Source organism: Andrena cerasifolii, chromosome 10, assembly GCF_050908995.1.
Source record: "Andrena cerasifolii isolate SP2316 chromosome 10, iyAndCera1_principal, whole genome shotgun sequence".
In the NCBI taxonomy this organism is placed as follows: Eukaryota; Metazoa; Arthropoda; class Insecta; order Hymenoptera; family Andrenidae; genus Andrena; species Andrena cerasifolii.
Window position 1 is genome coordinate 12,171,249 of NC_135127.1, and position 21,538 is coordinate 12,192,786.

A 21,538-nucleotide genomic window follows, 5' to 3' on the forward strand; every position below is an offset into this window, starting at 1 on the left:
GAGCTGCTGAACTTGCTGGGGACCTGGTCAGGATTTCGCCCCTCTGGCCTGGGTTCGTTTATTCGCTTGGTGCTGATGAAATTTTGGGGTTCGGTAAGTCATTTAAAATTTTATTGTTTTGCGAATGTCAAATCCATCATCTGTCCTATTTCCATGCATACTTTCGAGAATTTTGCGCGAGTCGTTCTATTTTGTGTATTTCTTCGATGGGTTTGCATGATTTATTTTATTTCATGCATTTCTTCGATGGTTTTCTCTGATTCATTTCATCTCGTCGATGTCTTCGATGGTTTTTCCTGATTTATTTCATCTCGTCGATGTCTTCGATGGTTTTCTCTGATTCATTTCATCTCGTCGATGTCTTCGATGGTTTTCCCTGATTCATATCATCTCGTCGATGTCTTCGATGGTTTTCCCTGATTCATTTCATCTCGTCTATGTCTTCGATGGTTTTTTGTAACTTCTGTCACTCTTTCCTTCAAGTACTTATCTCTGCGGTGGTTTTGCATGCTCGTGCGTGCTCTGCTGTTGGTCGAAATTATCTCGATCGTCTCCAACTCAGTAAGCTTTTCCTTAATTTCTTTCCAGGCCGACCACACCGTTACTAACATATAGTAGTTGATTGTTTCAGCTTTTCAGGTTCACCGTTACTCGGGGAATGGAGTTAATAACACAAAAGTGATGGTGAAAAGTGATAGTGAAAAGTGATAGTGAAAAGTGATAGTGAAAAGTGATAGTGAAAAGTGATAGTGAAAAGTGCTAGTGAAAAGTGATAGTGAAAAGTGATAGTGAAAAGTGATAGTGAAAAGTGATAGTGAAAAGTGATAGTGAAAAGTGATAGTGAAAAGTGATAGTGAAAAGTGATAGTGAAAAGTGATAGTGAAAAGTGATAGTGAAAAGTGATAGTGAAAAGTGATAGTGAAAAGTGATAGTGAAAAGTGATAGTGAAAAGTGATAGTGAAAAGTGATAGTGAAAAGCGATAGTGAAAAGCGATAGTGAAAAGCGATAGTGAAAAGCGATAGTGAAAAGCGATAGTGAAAAGTGATAGTGAAAAGTGATAGTGAAAAGTGATAGTGAAAAGTGATAGTGAAAAGTGATAGTGAAAAGTGATAGTGAAAAGTGATAGTGAAAAGTGATAGTGAAAAGTGATAGTGAAAAGTGATAGTGAAAAGTGATAGTGAAAAGTGATAGTGAAAAGTGATAGTGAAAAGTGATAGTGAAAAGTGATAGTGAAAAGTGATAGTGAAAAGTGATAGTGAAAAGCGATAGTGAAAAGCGATAGTGAAAAGCGATAGTGAAAAGTGATAGTGAAAAGTGATAGTGAAAAGTGATAGTGAAAAGTGATAGTGAAAAGCGATAGTGAAAAGCGATAGTGAAAAGTGATAGTGAAAAGTGATAGTGAAAAGTGATAGTGAAAAGTGATAGTGAAAAGTGCTAGTGAAAAGTGCTAGTGAAAAGTGATAGTGAAAAGTGATAGTGAAAAGTGCTAGTGAAAAGTGCTAGTGAAAAGTGCTAGTGAAAAGTGATAGTGAAAAGTGATCGTGCAAAGTGCCAGTGAAAGAAGACATCTAAGGAAGCCTAGGCTAATTTATTATAGTATGAAGTATTTAAGGTCCCATGTAAAATTGCCAAGCAGTCACTAAATCATTAACTTTGTTGTTCGTTTATTGGCTCCTCACCTGTGATGAGGAGGTTACCGCTGCTTCCGTTTGCGGAAGCAAGTGACTGAGCATGGAATCGGTATGGGTGGATCGGTTTCATCCCTTGGTGTTCTTGTCCAAAGGGAAAAGTTTCGGGCGTAGGGGGTGTACCTTTTGGTACACTGCCTGCGTAAGTCACCCGGTCCGATTACCCAATCTCCGTGTTGGACGGCTTGAGTCAGGTCAAGTGTTTGCTCCTGACGAGTCGCATCGGAGCAACAGGAATCGTCTGGGAGGCGCCGAGCGCTTTTCCCTTTCGACTTGGACAGCAGGGTGGTAGGAACTGCGCCGTCCAATACTTGTTTCATGCTTACCCTTCGCCTTTCCTTCTTTCCTGAATTTCTTTTAATCGAGTGATTGCTTGGCAGTTCCCTAGATTCTATATCTAAACCGAAGAGATCGATGGAACTTTGTTTCCATCCATCTCTTTGGTTTAGTAGGCTTCATGTACAGGGAGATCGATGGAACTTTGATTCCATCTATCTCTCTACGGGTCTCGAAACGCAGCAACCTCCTCGCGGTGAGACCTGGTAATCGATGAGAATCGAGCCGATAGCTGTGATTGTCAAATATTCTAATTAGATATAAGAATTTCTTTAACTTGCAATACTATGTAACTTAAAATGTTGTTCGATTGTTCCTACCGAACCCCAGAATACGAATATAGTGTTAAGATGGAAGAATAAGTGCAAGTTGGAATATTTCAGCGAGATACTGGAACTATTGAGTTTTTCACAATTTTTAAAGTCCTCTCTGCTTCAGCATTTTATTGAAATATACAAAGTTACAATTCCTTTGCGAGGTATTCCACGTTACATCATCAAAGCATGTCTTACACAAATAATGTTGTTGTTTATATAAATTTGTATGTTAAATAAATTTGTTTTGCGTTAAATAAACCGGAATAGGACAGCAAGGTTAAAAGACGAATGTGATATCGTTTTATTTTCTTCCTCCGTTCTTTTCCGTTGAACGAAATATGTTCATAAGACGATTTTTAAATTGTTACTCTAACAGAAACATTTGTAAATCGCGGGCATTGACTCTCAAAACATAAACTAGTTTTACTCGTGCTTAATTCTAGTTCCTACCACTCGTAGCGTTACAATCTGTTTTGAGACTTCACCGGTAACGTTGCATGCGACACTAAAATGGCAAGGGGGTCCTAGGACCCCCTAAACCGGCGACACAAAAATACATTGCTTGATAGGTCTATTCTATACCTCGTCTGTGACGACAGTAATCGCTGTGCTGCAGGATAGACCTAATACCAGCTGTGCATTGCAATATTATCGATGCAGAATAGAAACTGCATAAAGCGCAAACAGCGTTCAAAAGTAAAATTATATAAACGGTGCATTACCAACATTAGCAATATCTGTAGATATAACATCGACTCGATCGAAAAATTTTCAAGTCGCCAAAAATTATTCTCCCAAACATTATTTCTATGCAAACTGAAACTGTTTCCAAAATTTCAGCCAATTCGGAGCATGGGGGTTTTCGGAAGTTTAGCCGCAGATTTGTCGAACGTTTAGACATTGAGAATAAAATAGAATTGATGCGGCCAGGGCCAGCGAAATCCATTATGCAAGTTATGCGCCGCATAAGGGCGCCGGCCGAAGGGGGCGCTAAAAAACTACATCGCACGCTTAATAATAAAGGAATCCAACTCCCTCATACACAAAATGTAAACGTAATTATTTATTTTTGTACTCCGTAAAGGCGAAACATATTAAATAGGAAACAGGTGGAAAAAAATTGGGGCGCCAAAAATTTTCTTGCATAAGGGCGGCAACTATCCTCGCGCCGTCCCTGGATGCGACGTAAAAGAAAATCATTTCCAAGTCCAAGTCCAAGTCCAAAGGGTTTGTGCTTGTGGTGTAGGAAGCGAAATAAAGGTTTTAGATACTGCAGGCGACATCTCTCGACATGCTTGCACGAGACTACAATTATGCTTCTCTCGTGTATTCATGGATTACGCCACTGTCCCCATATTTCCTTCTGATAACACATGGGTCTGGGTGCTGACTGGTGCTGACTGCTGGGTTTAGCAAAGACTTGGATCACACTTCTCGTGCTTTCTGCTACTTCAAAGTTTTCATTCTCCGAATACAAGCGTTCTAATGTTCTACTTTTGAATGAAACAATGGTTGTTGAGTGCTAGACGTAATAGGTGTGTTACGAGAAGGAATATTCTTGCATCATGAATTCAATAATATCGTAAAAGTTTCTTGTCTTTTGTGTAACGTGGCTATGGAAAGGCACTTTGCACGCGCTGGAATTGCTGGAGAAGATCATTGGGACCGTGCATTACATCATCGTAAGTCTGAAGGATGTATCCGAGCGATTTTTCGTTGTTCTTGGACCGATGAATCTTCTGCATATCTTCGTTAACAGTGACCTTCGCGGACTCAGTATCAAGATTGTAAAAATATCCCGGGAAAGCAACGTGTCGTTTTTAAACTACGCACCTGCATACAGTATTGAATGAATAAGAAACAGTATATACGTACATTGTATTAAAATCGATGTACGTTGTATTATATCAGGAAGGATCCAGTTAGGCGATTTTTCGTCTTCTCGCATGTACATATTATTCTCGATGATGCGGAGTTTGCATGCGTATACATATCTGTATGTACATATAAGACGATTTGTGTTGTGTGAGAAACGCATTTGTTCTATTATTGCATCTCGTGGCATGATAATATACCTATCGATCTATGTATCTTGGCACAGCAAAAGTCACTATATAAATCTGTGTGTACTTTTCTGTTAAGTGTTAAGCGTTAAGTAGTCTCTTAGGGTCGTGTAACAGAAGAATATTTCTTTTATTAGTTCTGTGAAAGATTTGGGTACTAATTCCACGAAAATATCCATGAGATATGCAGCATCAAGTTGAGCGAACACTTTCCCAAACCTCACTGTACGAGTACTACAATAATATTGGAGCTACTTGTCACATAAATCCAGGAGATGACTGCGGTAGAGGCACCACAATTTATTCGTACCATCGAGTGGGATATGATGGACAAGACAAAGTTCTTTCCACTCAGCATGCTGTCGTCGTTCTCGGTGCGCTGCTGTTTGTATCCTCTAACGGTAATCAAAACCCGCTTACAGATCCAAAGGCACAATCATATGTACAACGGTAAGTGCGTTTAAGAAGGTCCGTTGAATTTAGAATAATCGATGGTTAATAATTTTACGTAGGAATGATAGATGCTTGGAAAAAAATATATGCAGCTGAAGGTGTAGGAGGTCTTTACAGAGGATTCTGGATAAGTTCTGTTCAAATTGTATCTGGTGCATTTTATGTATCTACGTACGAAGGTGTGCGTCATATACTTGGGCAGGATCATGCTATAGGTCATATAGATTCACGAATTAAAGCACTAATCGCCGGTGGTGCTGCTAGTCTAGTAGGACAAACGATAGTAGTTCCTTTTGATGTTCTAAGTCAGCACTTAATGGTTCTTGGGATCAATAGTACTAAACATGGCAAATACCATATAGACAAAGTAAGTGTACCGAGAGAAGCTTCGCTTTCTACAGTTTCTTCACTTATACCTTGCTTACAGATGGGTGTGAATCCGTTGGGTTTAACTTTTGAACCTGGAAGAACCCGTACCCAGATTTCAGCTGATATCGTCAGATTGATTTATCAGAGGGATGGATACAGAGGGTTTTATAGAGGATACATCGCGTCGTTATGCGCGTATGTTCCTAACAGCGCGCTTTGGTGGGGCTTGTATATATCTTATCAAGGTAACTGCCTTAGAATTTACAATTAGAAGAAAAGGAAGGTGCATGGCAAATGAAATTCGTTTAAATAGTAATTCTTTTCTTCGCAGAAGAGCTTATCAGATTATTTCCCGAGTGGTTCTCTCACTTGTTCATTCAAGCTGTTGCTGGAACATTAGGAGGATTCACCACCACCATTATTACAAATCCTTTAGATATTGTACGAGCAAGATTACAAGTGCAAAGATTAGATAGTATGTATAGCGCATTCAAAGTTCTTTGGTTGGAAGAGAGGTTGCAGATGTTCACAAAAGGATTATCCGCGCGTCTCGTACAATCTGCCTGCTTTAGTTTCTCAATAATTCTAGGATATGAAACTATTAAAAGATTCAGTATAAATGAGGAGTACAAAAGTTACATTAGGTGGTAAATTTTTCTGCGTCTAAAACTCTAAAATCTACGTTGATTATCGCATGACTATGCATTTCTCGCCGACTTCTTCTGTATTATACACAAAAACAACAGAATACGCACCAAAGAAAACAGAATCGGATCATCCGAGATGATCTTTCCTTCAAATTGTTTTTATGACTCTGTACTTTCTATACAGAATGTATGTACAATTATAATATAATTATTGTAACTACATATAGTCAGTAAATGTGATGGAAACTGATTAAAATGTTGATTTTAAAAACTCGACGTTCATTAATTATGAATCTTACCAACAATACGATGACGCGTCGCTCGTATTTGCAAGAATTCTTCTAGTAGATACAAAAAATAAGCTACACCAATATTTCAAGCTTCCCGACATATCTAGAGAAATCAGATTTAGGAATATTTAATAAAAGTGCATTTTATATCAGTTTCTTTGCGCATCGTACAAAGTACAAACTTTGTAGTAGGTACATACATACATACATACGTATATGTTTAGATATATTGCTGTGATAAAGTACAGTACCAGAGACGAGAGAGAACGTGTACAGAAATTGTAATATTTCTATAAAATGGAACCATATGAAAATATGTAGAAATGAATTCATAGCGAAGTACAGAATTGTGTACAGAATGTATGAGTGAATAAATCTGTTAGCTACATTGAATAATATATTCGAATCTGTGTAGATAATTTAGTTTCGTTCATCTCCACCCATTTCTCCACCAAACCAAAATCATTCTGTCTGGTTGGATGCGTTCAGTCTAGAGTCTAGCTGAAGGGAACTTGTGCGTGGATAATAAATAACATCTTTATCGCATCTCTTTTATTATAAAGGACAGAATATCGATAGACACATTTATTTCAGAGGTACGTAAATGGTCTCGATAATGTGGCTCTTGTACACGAAGTATCATACCATTTTTACTTTCGAGTGTTATCTACTTGTTAAAAATTAAAATTATAATGTCTCTATTCTTTCATATCATTTATACGGTATATACATACAGGCCAGGAGAATCTGAAAAATCTTCCCTGTGTGTACGATAGAATGCGATTCGCCCACGCTGTCACGTTTTCATTGCTTATACGCATGTATATGTACGAGGATTTGACAGTGTTAATTATAATATTGAAGATTGCGTCGGTTTTTTTTATAGAAAGATTACACCCTCTACGAACAGTGTCATTGAATGGAGAAGAGATTTTACTTGCAGTTATTTGTAGCATCGAAGATACGCTGCATTCCTCAGCAACGAAACAAGTCAACGAAAACATTATACGTATGAACGTAATTAAGATGCACTGTACTGTGTACTGAACACTGTTTGTAAAAGGGCGCCTCCTATCCCGGAAATGGCGAGAAAATAAATATTGTTTCACAGTAAAAATGTTTATGCTGCTTCTGCGTCAGTTTTGTGATAAAAAATAAATCCATTAGTTATTAATTTTTTTATTTTCACACATAGATCTATATGGATCATTATTCTTTCTTTATTTGCTTCGTAGACTTTAAAGCGGGAACGAACTAACGAGTATCTAGGGTGACTAGAATTGTTGGTACGTCAACCAATCAGGCGCGCTGATTTTTCTGCTAACAAACTTTTCGAACGCCGCGTCTAGTTCCCCAACGGTTTTCTTGCCGCGTTCGCGAGTGGTGTGTAATTTTGTGTAAAAATCGCTCGAAACAAGTGAAAGTATGAAAAAAATGCTTTGTGTGTGCCAAAAACTGTTTATACTGGATTTACGGTGAAAGCAGCCTAGTTTTCCGGATATTATGGCCCGATTAGCTTCCGTTAATTGGAAATTCTAAGTGAGTCCACCATTTTTTCCTCCGTAATTCAGTTACATAGACGCCATTAATTTTTGTCGATCACTTGGTTCGAAAGTGGGAAAATTTTACTTGTCACGGTCGGTACAGCCAAATAACGTAGAATCTCGTTAGAAATTTCGAATCCCTCGCGGACAATGCTTCCCAAGTAGATCACTTTCGATACTTTACAGTTTACACGTACTTTGTACGTCGCTGCTTTTAGAACAGTAGGATGGAATTAATGCTGAATAATACTGAATTGATTTCTCTATATATTCGCGTTAGGTATGCACCGTATGTGCTCACTCACGTATACGTTCCATTAGGTTACATTTCATAATATTCTCTAATATGTACAAGTACACGGCGATGATTTATGTACACTGATAGGTGCCTATACGTTAGAGGGTGATCTTTGTAAAACAAATATCTGTTCTGCAAAAATATTCGCTGTCGAAGGTAGACGACGACGACCAGTCTGTTTAATCTTCGAATGCAGATTGTCTATTATGTACGATGCAATCGGGTACGTACAATTGTTTCGAGACTAATTAACACTCGTTCAGTGATCCTCAAACCTGAAATGATCTTCGAAACAATCATTGGAACACTTCAGAAAATTCATTACTATAAACTAAATTCGATAGTCGTGTTTTCTTCCTTCTTCCATTTATGCAGCAGAGCTCGCCGAACGGTTAACAGAATTTTAAATATTATCGAGAGTATAACAACCTCGTTAGTGTATATCCATCGTATGGGTTAAGTTACGTTGGCCTTGGTACTTATTTCACGTTACGTTAGTCTTGCCGTAAATAAAGAAGACACGACTCGGCGATCAGTTTCGTTCTTATAAATTTCGCCGATCAGATAAGCGTGCATACCTTCAGCCCTGCGAGTCTTAATTCTTTCGCTCGCAAGGAAATTCTATAGGAAGTTTTTTCGCTCGCCGTGCACAATGCATGTCACCCTGTTCGCCTCGTCGTAATGTAGCAAGTGTCTATAAGATCTCGTAATCATCCACGCTAACTGACGCGAACTGACACGAACTGACAGGAAGCTGAATCCTGCCGTATAGAATAAAACGTTCGTTACGCGAGCATTCGTTTTCCCCCGAAAACGAGCGCTTTTACATAATGAAATTTCTTTCTACAGTCGTTTCGATTGATTCTCGTCTCTTTTGTCGAAAGAGGTCGTCTCCATCGTCTATGTACGTCTACAGTCTATCGGATACGGATTGTATCGAGTATTTCTGGGCACTTGGTATATATGTGTTTCGCATCAGATTCTAATTTTGTCCGAAGGGAACGGTATCATTTTGCTACCTTGAGACGTGGTTTTTGTTTTCCGTTGCTACGATCGACAGCAGTTGATGTAGGTACACACACTGTACAGAATACTCTGCCCTCTGTCGCGTAATGGAAAGGACATAGGGTCGCGCAAACAACGCGTACTTAACCTGTTTGTCTGAACTTTCGACCTCGTCTGTCCTTTTTTTTTACCGTCAAGCACACACAACTCTATAATGTAGGCTTATTGGCTAACGTTCCGAGCTCGCCGGAGCGATTGAAAAGAACTTGGGCTATCGTCGCCAATACATACGCGTTGCGGCGCGAGGCGACGGTATTCGGTAGAGCTTCGGTAGGGATAGGTAGTCGTAAGTAAACTGTAAACGAGTGTCGCGCGACCAGGAGCAACAGAGGGAATAAAGTTGCACGCGGTCCGTGATAAGATTAAGTAGTATTCCATTCCTGATTACCCTTGCGCCTCGTCTGTATCTATTACATACACACATCCATCCATCCTCTCGCCAAACGATACATTTCTCTCTACAATAATTACCTATTCGACACATCAACGTACGTATCAAGATATCGGCCTATCGACGAACGAAAAAGTTTGTCGCCCTGCAGGGCGCACTTGGTGCACGACCAATCTTGCGGTCTTGCGTTAAATTACAGTCAATGTTTCGATTGTCAGTCTTCTGAGCGATACCTAACGCATTCGTAATTTCATATCCGATTGAGTGACGCACCGACGCCGAACAATGACTCGCCATTCACTCGCCCCGCGATCTTCTCGATCCGCGCAAATCGCCCGCGGATCAGCTCGCCGCTCCTATGATTAACCCGTTTTTTTTTTTCTTTTGGAAAATTCGCTAAAACTACGAGGTAACGGTAACGTAAAAACGGTAACGATATCTATTTGGTTCGATTGACGGCGCTATTTCTCCACAATTCGATTCGCTAAATCCTTTGTCGAAGGTAGAAAACGCGAGACTACCTAGTCTTCTATATGTATATATTATACAAGGAATGAAATGGCGTGGCATCTTCGTGGTCCACTTTTTGTCACGTAAACTCGACGATATTAAGATACGTGAGTAGTATATATTATTATTATTATTATTATACACATGGCGGTGGATGGGGGCCGATGGAGGGATGAGCGGTCGTCGTTCGCTTCGAGCGAGCGGGATCCTGTTGCATCCTGTTGACTGATCGTCGGACCCTCCGAGCGAGGAGTGTCTGTTCGAGTGAAGTGGCAGGTAGTGGGCCTACAATCACGTGTCCCGGAAACGAATAGCCCTGTCTCGACGAGGCCCGGTCCGGGCCCCCGTGTGTCGTCAGATCCCACCGCTTGGCAGCCCAATTCCGGGAGGGCCGGCGCTGTCGCTGCTTTGGCTGACGCTACTGTAGCTCACGCTGCTCGTCTGCCCGCCGGTGTTCCCCCCGGAAACGTACTGTAATCAGAACGATCAGATTTTCCAACAAAATATTTGTCGTGCTCACTTACTCCCGGTTAATTTGCTTATGCTCGGTGCGCATATACATATAGGCGTAGGTATGTATGTACATAGACAGTCAAGTGGAAATAATTAGCTTAGATTGTGATCGAATCGAACGTATACATAGTACGTATATATAGGTATGCCCGTGTATGCAGCCACGGAGAACCTTTCTGCAACTACCCCCTCGCTTCTCCTCTCCTCTAGACCACCCCTTTCAAGAGTGCCATCCTCCTCTGCTCGAACCCCGAACCTACTCGAGTATCTAATTAACGTGGCGCGAAATTTTCGAGCATCGGCATCCACCCAATTCTATCGCAAAAACCACCCCAACTCGTTCGAATTCCGGGCAGAAAGTTTCGCGAAAAGCCAACGGCGTCGAGTGGGTCACGTTCCAGCTGCATATACGTAATACTGTAGCCCCCCGTCTACTAATTAAAATAGAACATTCCGCTCCCTAATTATGTTTCTCTATCATTCGCCATGAGAATTTTTGCTTACGCTTCGTCAGCGGGGCTGGATCATCGAGGGCAGCAACGTTCAACGTTAATTAAATTCCTTTGCTCTGCTGATCTTTTCTTTGTTTTCTGGAAATTTCAACGGAATTAAACGGTGCCCCGTTCGAGCGTGTCGCGTCATCGATCCACGCGTTAATTAGCTAATCTCATCGCGTCCAGCCGGCGAAGGGAAGCCGCGTTCACAATCCACCGAGGGCATCGTGATTTAAAGATGGGGTGCCGGCGAGCCCACGTAAAACGCACCTTCGGTCCAATTGTATCGCGATATTCGAAGCGTGAAAATGAAAATGCTGTGCCCGTCGAGAGAATTCTAGTTCGTACGATTTATCATTTAACAGCTATCCATGGGCCAGGTTCTCGATCGTCTCTGCCTCGCTTTCACAGTATTAGCTGTAACCAATTGAGCCGTGGTCGCTTCGAAGGTTTCGAGTTGTATAGGTACACGATTTTACTAAGCAGTTGGATGTAAAGAGAAGGAGAGTCAGTCGCATCGGGGATCGTCAGATGCGCTTGGGACTTGACCCAGGTTTCTCCTTCTGGCTTCGTTAATCCGCCAGAGGATGAGCGTCAAACTATAAAACCAGTGGAGAAGCTGGGAAGAAACAGGAAATCCGATCAGGTCGGGGCTGTGGGGAATTCGCTGCTCGATAGGATAAACGAGGAAACTTGTGTGTTGTCGCGGTAGCCCTCCCTCGAGATACAACCGATGAAACAACGCTGCGCAGGCGAGTTTCCTATCTCGCCAACATTCTTGCTGTTTCTTCGTCCCAAAGCAAACCCCGCGGACTTTACCGGACAGAGCGCAACGGTCGGTTTCATCCGTCAAGTTAGCTCAAGTCAGCCCGTCGATACACTATCCGCGATGACAACTTTTTTATGGCTCACCGCTTCGCCGACTATCGAGTTATTTGGTTTATGGACACGAGCCGTCAATAACTGTTTCGCCATCACGCGCCGCTCCATCGGCATCGGTTCCACGCATACGTAGACATATCGGCCATGCCTTCTGCCGAATTTCACGCGAACCGAAATTAAACTATCGTTCACCGTTACAATTACCGCCTTCTACCGCTATCAGGCGGATGCTTCAGCCTCTGAAACTCTTCACCGTTTTCGACAACCGGGGGTGTTCCAAGAGGAAAACGTGAAAAGACAAGCACGAGGTAGTTGGTGGCAATCGAAACGAGCTCGTCGATCGATTCGCATATGCTGAAAAAGGCGAAAGTTCAAGTAGGTATCGCGCGGTCACTCGATAACAGTATTCCTTTAAAGCTTTAAAGTCAACTCTTGCCCGCAATGTGTCTGGGATGATTGGGGAGGGAAAAGAAAGCAACGCCGGACCAGCGGGCAGATTCCATCGGTCTTATTTCAATGAGAAATGAAAGGTCGTCTGCGATGCGATGCGAATATGAAAAAGAACGATAAGAGGCTGCGCGTGGCTCGCTGATAAAACCAGGGGGTCGGATTAGGAAAAAAGTAGGCGATGCAGGCAGAAATGCATGAATATCGTTCGCTGCACGGCGCCGACGCCAAGCGATGCAAGATAATTCGCGCTAATGCACGAAAAGCATTAACAGGCGCGGCGCACCCGTTTCCCTGCCGTTCGATCCCATTCATCATTCGTATGCCGCGCGTAGATATCCTTCCTCTATATCAACCGGCTGCAAGTCAATCTCTATACTTCGAGAAGATCTGACCGGATGACCCGGGGATTGTATCGGCGACAAAAATTTGCATCCCCGAACCGATCGAAAACTTGAATCCCCGATCCGTCCTAGCTGGCTCGCCCCTATAAACTTGCGATCTTGTCCTATCGCAGTTGCGGACGGGCAGCGGATCAATGGACTTTTTAGCTGGACGTTTTTCAGTATCGTCCATTGAACGAGCGTTCGCGCCGAACACGATAAACTCCTTTCGCTATTGAAACGAATTATCGTCGTGCATCTCCCGTGGCCTGAAACTTTTTCCCAAACCGTTCCATCAAACTCGTATTTTGTCTCGAGTTTCTTCGCCCGAGCGAACTTCCTAGCCCGGAGGAGAAGTCGCGAGATACTGGGTTTTGCCGCTCCGTTGCCAGTAAAATTCACGCCAAGAGGAAGACGTGGGCCGCCGTGGAGGACGCGTAAAAACGAGCCACGATAAAATTCACATTCAAAGAGATGTCCAGGCGGGTATTCGCACGGGACGCGATTGATGAGGATCCCAGATTACCGAGCGATTTATATCTTTTTTTCTAAATTGTTATTTCGAGAATGGCTCGGGTGGGGGCAGGTGACGGAGAGGGAAGGGACGAGGGAGAGTGGTCCTGGAATGGCCACCCCGGCCCGTTTCCGACATTTATATCTCCTCCAGCGACAGACGTGCTCGTAATTCATGTCCCCTTGTTTTTCGGCACTTCCATGGCGGCATTTGCAGCTCGTTCCTCTGTTGCCCTTCAACCCTCGCGACTCGCGACACGCGTCCATGAGAAAAGAGAAGAGAGCCGTGTCACGTTCCCTTGACAAGTTGTCAAGTTTGCCAGCTACGCGCCAATTTCGCGGTGAAACCACGCCAGAACAGTCCCCCGGATTGCTCGACTCGAGCGTGTTGGCTCAGCCAGCTCAGGCCTCTTCGTTCCACCCCCGCGTTCGGGAAACTCCACCGCCGATACAAGACGAATCGCAAAGAAATATCCTTTCTGGTGGTTCTTGTGTGCGAAGGGACAGGGACGCGAAAGTTAGGGAATACGATATGTGTATAAGGTGATTGCGTACGACGTACAGGATCGCAGGCACGACAGGCATTTGTCCTGGCAATCGGATAAGCCAATCTGTGGTAATGGCGCGCGACGTTTCGAATAGTCTAATCTGGAGTTTCGAACGGGTTAAGAAGCAAAATTGCAGAGTGGCTGAAGGCGTAGGTTAGAGGTCGGGAAAAACTAATTTTTCGGATAGGAATCCTATTTCAGCGAGTGCTCGGCGATAGGTAGCCTGCACATTTAAATTGCTCAGATTTAAATCTCGTTTCCATCGGATTAGCATTTTGAGTAGCCTAGAAACTTACAGTCTAAAGTCTGCTCGAGAGCAGAGCGCTGTGGCGAAGAAGAATCGAAATTTTAGAAAAGAAACGTTATTTGGACGATTATACGACCATAGGCAGCTTGCGGATACGATTTCTTAAGATTTAAAGCACAGTGGAAAGCGTCTCGTCGGCTGCGTATAAAGCTATCGCGAAAAGAACAGCTCTTGCGCGAGCCAGGTTCGAGATAAGAGCGAGCGGGTTTACGTCGGCTGTAACAGCGGAGCGCTCGTTTATGAAATAAAAGCGGGAACGAATCGTAAAGTGGATTATGATTCTACCGAAACAATGGGACTGGCCGACGCGAAAAACAGATGCATTGGATGCTTGAAATAGTTTACGGCCGTGATGTATCGTTTTGGGTCCGAGAGGGCAATTTCGTCGTTGCCACGGAACGTCGCGTCGATCAGCCTGAAAAAAATGGCCCTCCACGGTTTAAACGAATTCGATTTCGAAAAAAAAGCAACCCTATAAATTATAAAGAATTGTCGGTGAACGAGTGGTTGAGACTAAATCCGACGCAGCGGCCGGGCTGCACCGGCCTCCTTTGCGCTGGGATTCAGGCCAATCGATCACATTACACCGCGCGTTAATTCCATTCATCTTTCGTGATAAATGAACGATAGGTTCCGTGAAACTTTAGCGAATTAGATGATTGATTTGGAATTGTCGGAGGCGCTAATACACGGCGTAAATTCAACGATAAATTAAATGGCACGCAAAGGTGTGCACATTCGTTCGAAAGGCTACAATTGATTGTCGAACATTTGCGCTACTTTCGTCCGCGAATGCAACCGTATCGGGAGATTTATTCGCGTAGGAGACATCAGTTACGTACCTAGGTACGTAGCAACGATTACGCGATATTCCCCTGCGAGCTACGCGGCATCTCTTTCTGTTTTTGCCGCTATTTTCTCCATCAAATATTTCGATTCTTTATCGATATTCCTCCACGATATTTCCTCGACGGAGAATCCTATTCGAGGAAAACGCTTCAGATTTGTCCCCTCTCGATGAAAATTGGAAAGCCGTTTCGTCTGTTAACCGGGCTCTTCGACCTCAATTTCTTCGCATCACCAGCTGTACAAAGTGGTTTATACTTTACACACACGCGTAGAGTGCGCATCGTTTCCCTCGAAACGGTTCTAGTCGTTTTTTCACTTTTTCTACAATCACTTAGCGATTTCTGTCCACTACGGGCGATGGGAATCGAAGGGGTTGCAATCGGAGGTGCAAAGGGAGTCCCGAAACGTATAGAGAGGTTGAAAGAGGTGCGTGTACCTAAATACATAGGCCTATTAAACACGTGCACTCTTCTGACGTGCCGTGCTGCTCGTGCAGGTGCAGGTGTGTTTGTGTGTACCGTGATCGATAAATCCATTTACTAATCAACATACCGAGGCTATGCTATACGGGATGGTGAGAGAGTCCTTCGCCGATAATCAGTACTAAGTGTCTTCGGACGATTACTGGGATAGGATTGCCTGAAGGTGGATGATGTCGGGCGGCGGCCGCGGCGGATGAAAGGACAGGGAGGGATCCAGAAGGGTTACGAATAGGTGTCCAACGATTGACGATATCCACGTCACGACGACGGTATCCCATTGTTAAATGTAGGTTTGCTCGCACGAACTCTCTCGGCTGCTTCGCACGTGGTGGAGCGAGTACGCGGAGTAGTATCTTCCGGATGCGAATCTCTGAAAAAACAGTTACACAGGAGAGATACTCCTGTTTTTGTGTTTGCGTTAACGCGTAACATAGGGCATAGAGCGCAGCTGAGTGCTGCCCCGAATTCCGAGCTTGCTTCTGCCATTAGAGCGAAAACTTTTCTAGTATTTTTATTTCCAAAGGGATGGCGAGGATGTTTCCGGAATGTAGACGTATTGTACGCATTGTATCCGAAATTCTCGCCAGGATAGCGTGAGTGGAGCGCACGAGCGCGTACACATATGATGTACGTATTTATTTAAATTTATCCGCGCCAGACGTGTCGCGAGATGAAATTACATGCAAATCGAACGCAACCGCGAATCTAATTTATGCAAATTAGATTTCCGTGTGTAACTCGGCTGTATAGGTACCGTAGGTATCTTTCTTCCGATATCGAACTGCTGCTTGCCTTCAGCTTCCAACTTTTCCTTTTAATAAATACGAAAAGTTTTATGCCGAGAATATCGCGTCACTGGAATCGATAAACTTTTGCAAAGGGAGAGGGAGAAATATTGACCGCAGTATCGAACAGTTGTCTCTCCTTTCTCGTTATACGACTCGCGATGTTTCACTTAATTAAGGGGTCATTCTACTTTGATCGGCCGAAAAATGAAGCTACTTTTAAAGATTTTTTTTCTCAATAATTACAACATGTAATGAAATAAATCTTTTTTGAATTTATAAAGCTACTCTTATGTTACACAAAACAATACAAAAAGATTGTTTTTAATTTGTTTCATATGTTTCTTTATAGCGTCAATGTGACACCTGCAAAAAGAGGTACCTATGTTCGCGGCATAGGTGATTTCCTGGTTCAGGCTTATCTGAAATAATAAATTCGAAAAGATTCTTAATCTGTACGAGTGTGGCTATCGCCCGTAACTAAATTAACAATATTTGTTGCGGAATAACAAAATGGCGCGAGTTTGAAAGGAGAAGTTCCCCAAAAGAGGGTTTTCTCGAATGTTCCCAGAGAAAAATCTCGATTATTTTTCGACAAAAATTGTTACTTGAGCTGCGGGCGATAGCGACACTCGTACAGATTAAGAATCTTATCGAATTCTTTATTTCAGATAAGCCTGAGCCGGGAAGTCACATACGCTATAAAGAAACATATGATATGAAACAAAATAAAAATAATCTTTTTAATTTTTTTGTATAATATAAGAGTAGCTTAATAAATTCCAAAAAGATTTGTTTCATTATATGTTGTATTTATTCAGGAAAAAATCTTTAAAATTACCTTCATATTTCGGTCGATCAAAGTAGAATGACCTCTTAAAACTGAAACCCTGGAATATTAAAAGCGCATTGGTTCTCTTCGACGATACCTATTTGTCTCCTACGAATGAAGAAATTATACGATCAAACATCGTCTTCTTTTCACTCGGTAGCTTTCTAGTTTGCTGGATATGATCGCAATTTGACACTAGCTGCAGCAACTTCCCAACACCGCTTCCTGTTGCTTTCCCAAATGTCCACCTTAACTTGGCAATAGTGTGTGCAAAAGAGTCTTTCACCAGACAAAGAGAGGTTCTAGTTTCGAATAGAAGGTAATCCGTCTTGCGTGAAAGGAGGGGAGGACCGCGAACAATAGGGCATCCCTCGGTGTTTCCTTAAGCCTTAAGAGAAAGAAGAATCGTACGCAAACATTGATTCTAAAGCGATTGAGTTTGCTTCTCCTCGGTTTCGGCGGGCATTGGGAGTGGGTGCTTCAAACTCTGGCGTCTCAAGTCGACTACAAGTATCTCTGTAACTGGTCGGTTCATCTGTCGAGATAAGCCCCGATACCATGACTCTGCTGTAATTTATCATATGCCCCGTCAGGGTTGTTTTCCGAGGGAAAGTTTTCTGGGTTCGCGAAAGCGGAACAGCTCCTGATTGTAACGCTCCTGGCTGGTGGAGATTGCACGCGCAACGTTTCGCGCGAGAAATATGAATATTTCATACTCACTTGACTTGGTTTACATCTGAATGCCGGCTGATCCCGCCGCCTCATCCGTCTGGGGCCGCAGGTGCACAGGATCCTCACGAAAGCTCTGAAAAACCCAAGAAACCAGCGTCTCAATTCGATAGCCCGACTCTTCCGTCTCTCCTCTTTTCACTTGCGTATAAGCGGATTCTGGAGACAGAGAGGAAACTCTTCTCGAGTGTTTATTATCCTCGATTAGTCCAGCTACGAGTAACTTGCCGGAGATCGTAACGGGGCTAAATTTATTTAGATTACCTATGCGTTGCAAGATATGACAGCGATCGGCTAGCTTGGCTGTTTCGAACCAGTTGGCCCGGCAAAATGCACGCCCAATAACGCGACCTTCAGCGATCGCTCGAGGTACATTGTAAAACAGTGCTGGAAAATTGGCCACGTGATAATGTACGGTTTGAACGTCAAGATCGCATGACTGGAGCAATGTTTGGAATATCGGGCGCGCACTACAAGTATTTGCATAGAGGCCGTTCTAGCGTAAAGCTAACATGCGACCGATACTTTCATCGTCATAAATGATAAACAGTTCCTGTTAAAGCCCCGAAAAATGGCCCTTGTAAACGTGGCATCGGCAATCAGCTGATCGGGGATCAACTCCGTTCCCCGTGCAAGCTGAAATTTCGCGGCAAAAGCTGCTAGAATTTCGTTATCTTTCGACAACGCTTGGGGAACATGTAACAAGTACACGGTCGTTTCAGCGATACGTATCTGGCAGAGGACATCGAGTCCTTGATTATCGCGCTCGTGTTCGTCCAATCGAAGGATTGCCATGCTCACGAACGTGGCACTTGTACGCCAGCAGTTTGTCGCTTTTGATTAGAGAGCAGTTCTGAGTCCGTTTTCGTAAGAGCTTGACAGAAATGTCGGCCTCCCGGTGGCACTCGTGTCATCTCGTTCGAGCTGCTCCTTTCATATTCGCGTTAGCGCATTCCGCGTCCTTGGTCGTCGTGCCTCAGGACTTTATCGAGCTGTACCAGCAGCAGGGGGTGCTGGCTGATCGAAAATTCATCGTGGAAAGTGTGACGCGCTATCAGAATCAACTGGAACAGTTCTCGAAAGCGATACCTTGCATCGGCAATTTCTTGCGCACCAACATCAAGGAGCCATCTCGATCCATCTTGATGGTCCTCGACGGCGAGAGAGGTGTTAACGAAATAGCCCGGTCGCTGCTGATGAGCCTGAAAGATCAGTTCGCGTTTCTCGCGCACACCACGGATGTGAATTTGCACGTAGAACGGCACGACGGCACCAGCGCGGTGATGTTGATGTGGAATGGCAAAAGTATGGAGGAAAGCTTCTACGTATTGCATGCTTGCAGTCGGGGTTGCCTCTACGTCGCCGTACTGGTGAGCAAGTTCGAAGACGAGGAGAGTTTCCTCGCGGACGCTGACGTTCTCGCGGGATCGATGTGGTTGCGGAGAATTTCCATATTGGCGGTGCTAGCCAGAGTCGGCGAATCTGTTTTGGTCGCTGGCAGTGTCGCTTTCCAGCCTAACAAGCCCTGCTCCCCGGCTCCGGCCATCGTCTTGGACAAATGCGACGGAGCGGCTTGGAAGAATCTCACAGGAATCAGCTCACTCGCTCTGAACGATTGCATCCTGAAAGTGGCATACTTCGAGCAGCCCCCGTACGTGGTGACGGTGAACGGTTCGGAAAATCTGCTCGGATTCGAGGGAGTCCTGATCGAGGAACTGACGAAGGGGCTGCAGGTCGAGCGGCAGGAAGTGGAGTGGAGCAAGAACACCAGCTACTCGGAGCAGGTGAGGGTATTATTGTTCAACGACGACACGATGGCTGACCTGGTGGTGGGTCGCGTTCTGCAACAGTCCTACGACAACATAGATTACTCCACCACCTACGACATGCTGAAAACGGTGTGGGTGGTGCCGAAAATACCGAATGTGTCGCTGAAAGGTTTGGTTCAGCCGTTTAAGCCGTACGTATGGGCCGCCATAGGCGGCACCTTGCTTCTCGGCGGTATCATCAATGTATTTTCGATACGCGACGCCTCCTGGCTGGACATATTTGGCCTGATCATTGGTGTGGCCATCCCGCTACGACCCTCTGCCATCTCGAGCAAGATCCAGTTTATCTCGTGGAGCATCTTCGGCCTATTCCTCACGCAGTTGTACGTGGACTCGCTGGCCGATCAGCTGATGACCGAGTCTCATCTGAAATTCGACACGATGAAGGAATTGGTGTCGTCCTCGTTCGCGATAGGCGGCACAAAGGCGTTCGCGAGCCTGTTCGATACATTCGAGGAAACGGACGAGGTTATCGGGCAGATACAGGAGAAATTCGTGACGTTCGATGAGGACGAGTACGTGCAGCAATTTGCCGATCTATTGGAAGGAAAGAACGACTCGTTCGCTCTGGTAACAGTGCTGAATTCCTCGCGATGCGAGGCCATCGAGACAGCGTATGCCTACACGATCACCACCGACGTCATATGCAGCTTCCCTATTGCCCTAGCCACCTGGAAGGGCTTCCCCCATTTGCGGATCATCGACATGAAGATCAACGACTTTATCAGTTACGGCCTCTTGGATTTCATGATCGATCTGGCCATAGCCAAGGACATGCGTATCGCCCTGTTCGCGATCGCCAAGGACAACGAGTACAAGACGGAGCTTCACCTCCAGCAATTCGTTCCAGCTTTCCTTCTGATGGTCATTGGATTTTCCAGCGGACTGCTCTTTCTAATTCTCGAGATCGCTCTCCATCCGTGGAAAATGCTAGAGTGATGTGCATAATTGATTAATTCGGTCTGTAACTACTAACGTGGTAATCGCTGAATTGGCCCAGCAGATAAACCCTCATTGTTCAGAAAAGAATATTCTTGAAACGCCTGGATATCGTTTCACCGTTTAACCATAGATTATCGGCTTTCGCTTTATGAATTATAGACGGATATTGGATTGCGGTTGAACGGAGGCGCGAGTTAGGTGTGCTGTAACCTTTTTGTCGAAACCGTCCAAGTAGCCGATTCGTGTCAAGGACGCGGACGACACTCTTCTACGTGTAGTAGGTACGTGTGCTTGCCGTGCACCTTGGGTGTCGCATAACGTGTACATAGGTCGCACGTACATGCATGCACTTGAAAATAAAACGCTTCTCAAGTATACTAATCAAGTTTAATTACCGCCCTACGCTCGGCGCTGCCATTATCGCCAACGATAAACGCCGTAGTACCTGTGTATGCGTGCACGTAGCCAGCTGGCGAAGGGAGGATTTTCCTTTCTCTTTTCCCGAACGTCATTCGACCCATCTTATTAGCCGTTGGCGCAGCAGCGATCGCCGACCGTCTCGAAGAATAGCGCTCCCGTAGAAAAGCTAAGAAATCCCCGGGAAAAGTGTCCTCGATACTTAATTCTGTCCCCCGTATTTCCAACTGGGAAAATGATCCTCGTGCGGCCGTTCGCTGGCTTATTCACGGTCAGATCCACTCATTCTCCTCGGGTTCGTAATCGAAGGGGCCGGTGATCCTGAACGGAGACGATTTATTACGTATCGTAAAAGGAACGTCATTTCCTCCACTGCTTTCAGATAGTTGAATCCGTACGGAACACGGGCCAGCCATAAAGGCGTTTGTCTCGCATAACGATCTAGCCAACTACCCTATTAAAAATCGACCAGAAGAGATCTAGAGGGACCTAATTACTTTTCCCTTCCTAAAGATTCGCGTGGAATTAAAAAAGAATCCCGTTTCACGCGACCTTCCAAGTCGTTTAGTCCGCCACGTGAATTCAATTAACCCATAATGCGGACGAGCCAGCAA

General features: G+C 44.1%; 4 protein-coding genes across 11 annotated transcripts in view; 3 read left to right on the plus strand and 1 right to left on the minus strand.

The window, feature by feature from the left end:
- The first annotated feature begins 3,698 nt into the window (after window positions 1-3,698).
- Window positions 3,699-6,562, plus strand: LOC143374263 (solute carrier family 25 member 44). 5 transcript variants are annotated; one of them, XM_076822256.1, is made up of 6 exons: window positions 3,699-4,024; window positions 4,102-4,338; window positions 4,543-4,855; window positions 4,918-5,225; window positions 5,286-5,472; window positions 5,559-6,562. In XM_076822256.1, the coding sequence occupies exons 3-6, from the start codon at window positions 4,681-4,683 to the stop codon at window positions 5,876-5,878; spliced, it is 990 nt and encodes a 329-aa protein (XP_076678371.1). In that variant the 5' UTR covers window positions 3,699-4,024; window positions 4,102-4,338; window positions 4,543-4,680; the 3' UTR covers window positions 5,879-6,562. The 5 variants fall into 5 exon arrangements, with proteins under 5 accessions (XP_076678371.1, XP_076678374.1, XP_076678373.1 ...); XM_076822259.1 differs by having other exon boundaries at window positions 4,102-4,290; XM_076822258.1 differs by lacking the exon at window positions 4,102-4,338.
- A 139-nt stretch (window positions 6,563-6,701) lies between these two features.
- Dop1r2 (dopamine receptor 2) overlaps window positions 6,702-21,538 on the minus strand; it is a 46,226-nt gene continuing 31,389 nt past the window's right edge. For 2 of the 4 annotated variants that reach the window (XM_076822242.1, XM_076822243.1), the window contains exons 4-5: window positions 17,728-17,812; window positions 6,702-10,443 (exon numbers count right to left, since the gene is read on the minus strand). In XM_076822242.1, coding sequence (XP_076678357.1) covers window positions 10,327-10,443; window positions 17,728-17,812 — 202 coding nt within the window. In that variant the 3' untranslated portion in view covers window positions 6,702-10,326. Of the gene's footprint in view, window positions 10,444-15,460; window positions 15,761-17,727; window positions 17,813-19,764; window positions 19,932-21,538 lie in introns of those variants that run through there. The other 2 variants (XR_013086627.1, XM_076822244.1) reach the window with 2 other exon arrangements.
- The window catches only part of LOC143374249 (uncharacterized), a 124,483-nt gene continuing 110,481 nt past the window's right edge, over window positions 7,537-21,538 (plus strand). The window contains exon 1 of the mRNA XM_076822227.1: window positions 7,537-7,703. The gene's annotated coding sequence lies outside the window, so the exon portion shown is untranslated. The remainder of the gene's footprint in view (window positions 7,704-21,538) is intronic.
- Window positions 18,537-20,817, plus strand: LOC143374252 (uncharacterized). Its single transcript, XM_076822233.1, has one exon. It carries the CDS (start codon window positions 18,621-18,623, stop codon window positions 20,502-20,504), a length of 1,884 nt encoding a protein of 627 aa, XP_076678348.1. The 5' UTR covers window positions 18,537-18,620; the 3' UTR covers window positions 20,505-20,817.

Bases quoted from the DNA above. Each gene is read 5' to 3' on its own strand.
- LOC143374263 (XM_076822256.1), top strand. From the start codon at position 4,681: ATGACTGCGGTAGAGGCACCACAATTTATTCGTACCATCGAGTGGGAT. The intron at 5,226-5,285 runs GTAAGTGTACCG...CCTTGCTTACAG, and splicing joins GCAAATACCATATAGACAAA to ATGGGTGTGAATCCGTTGGG. The intron at 5,473-5,558 runs GTAACTGCCTTA...TTTTCTTCGCAG, and splicing joins CTTGTATATATCTTATCAAG to AAGAGCTTATCAGATTATTT.
- LOC143374252 (XM_076822233.1), top strand. From the start codon at position 18,621: ATGTCGGCCTCCCGGTGGCACTCGTGTCATCTCGTTCGAGCTGCTCCT.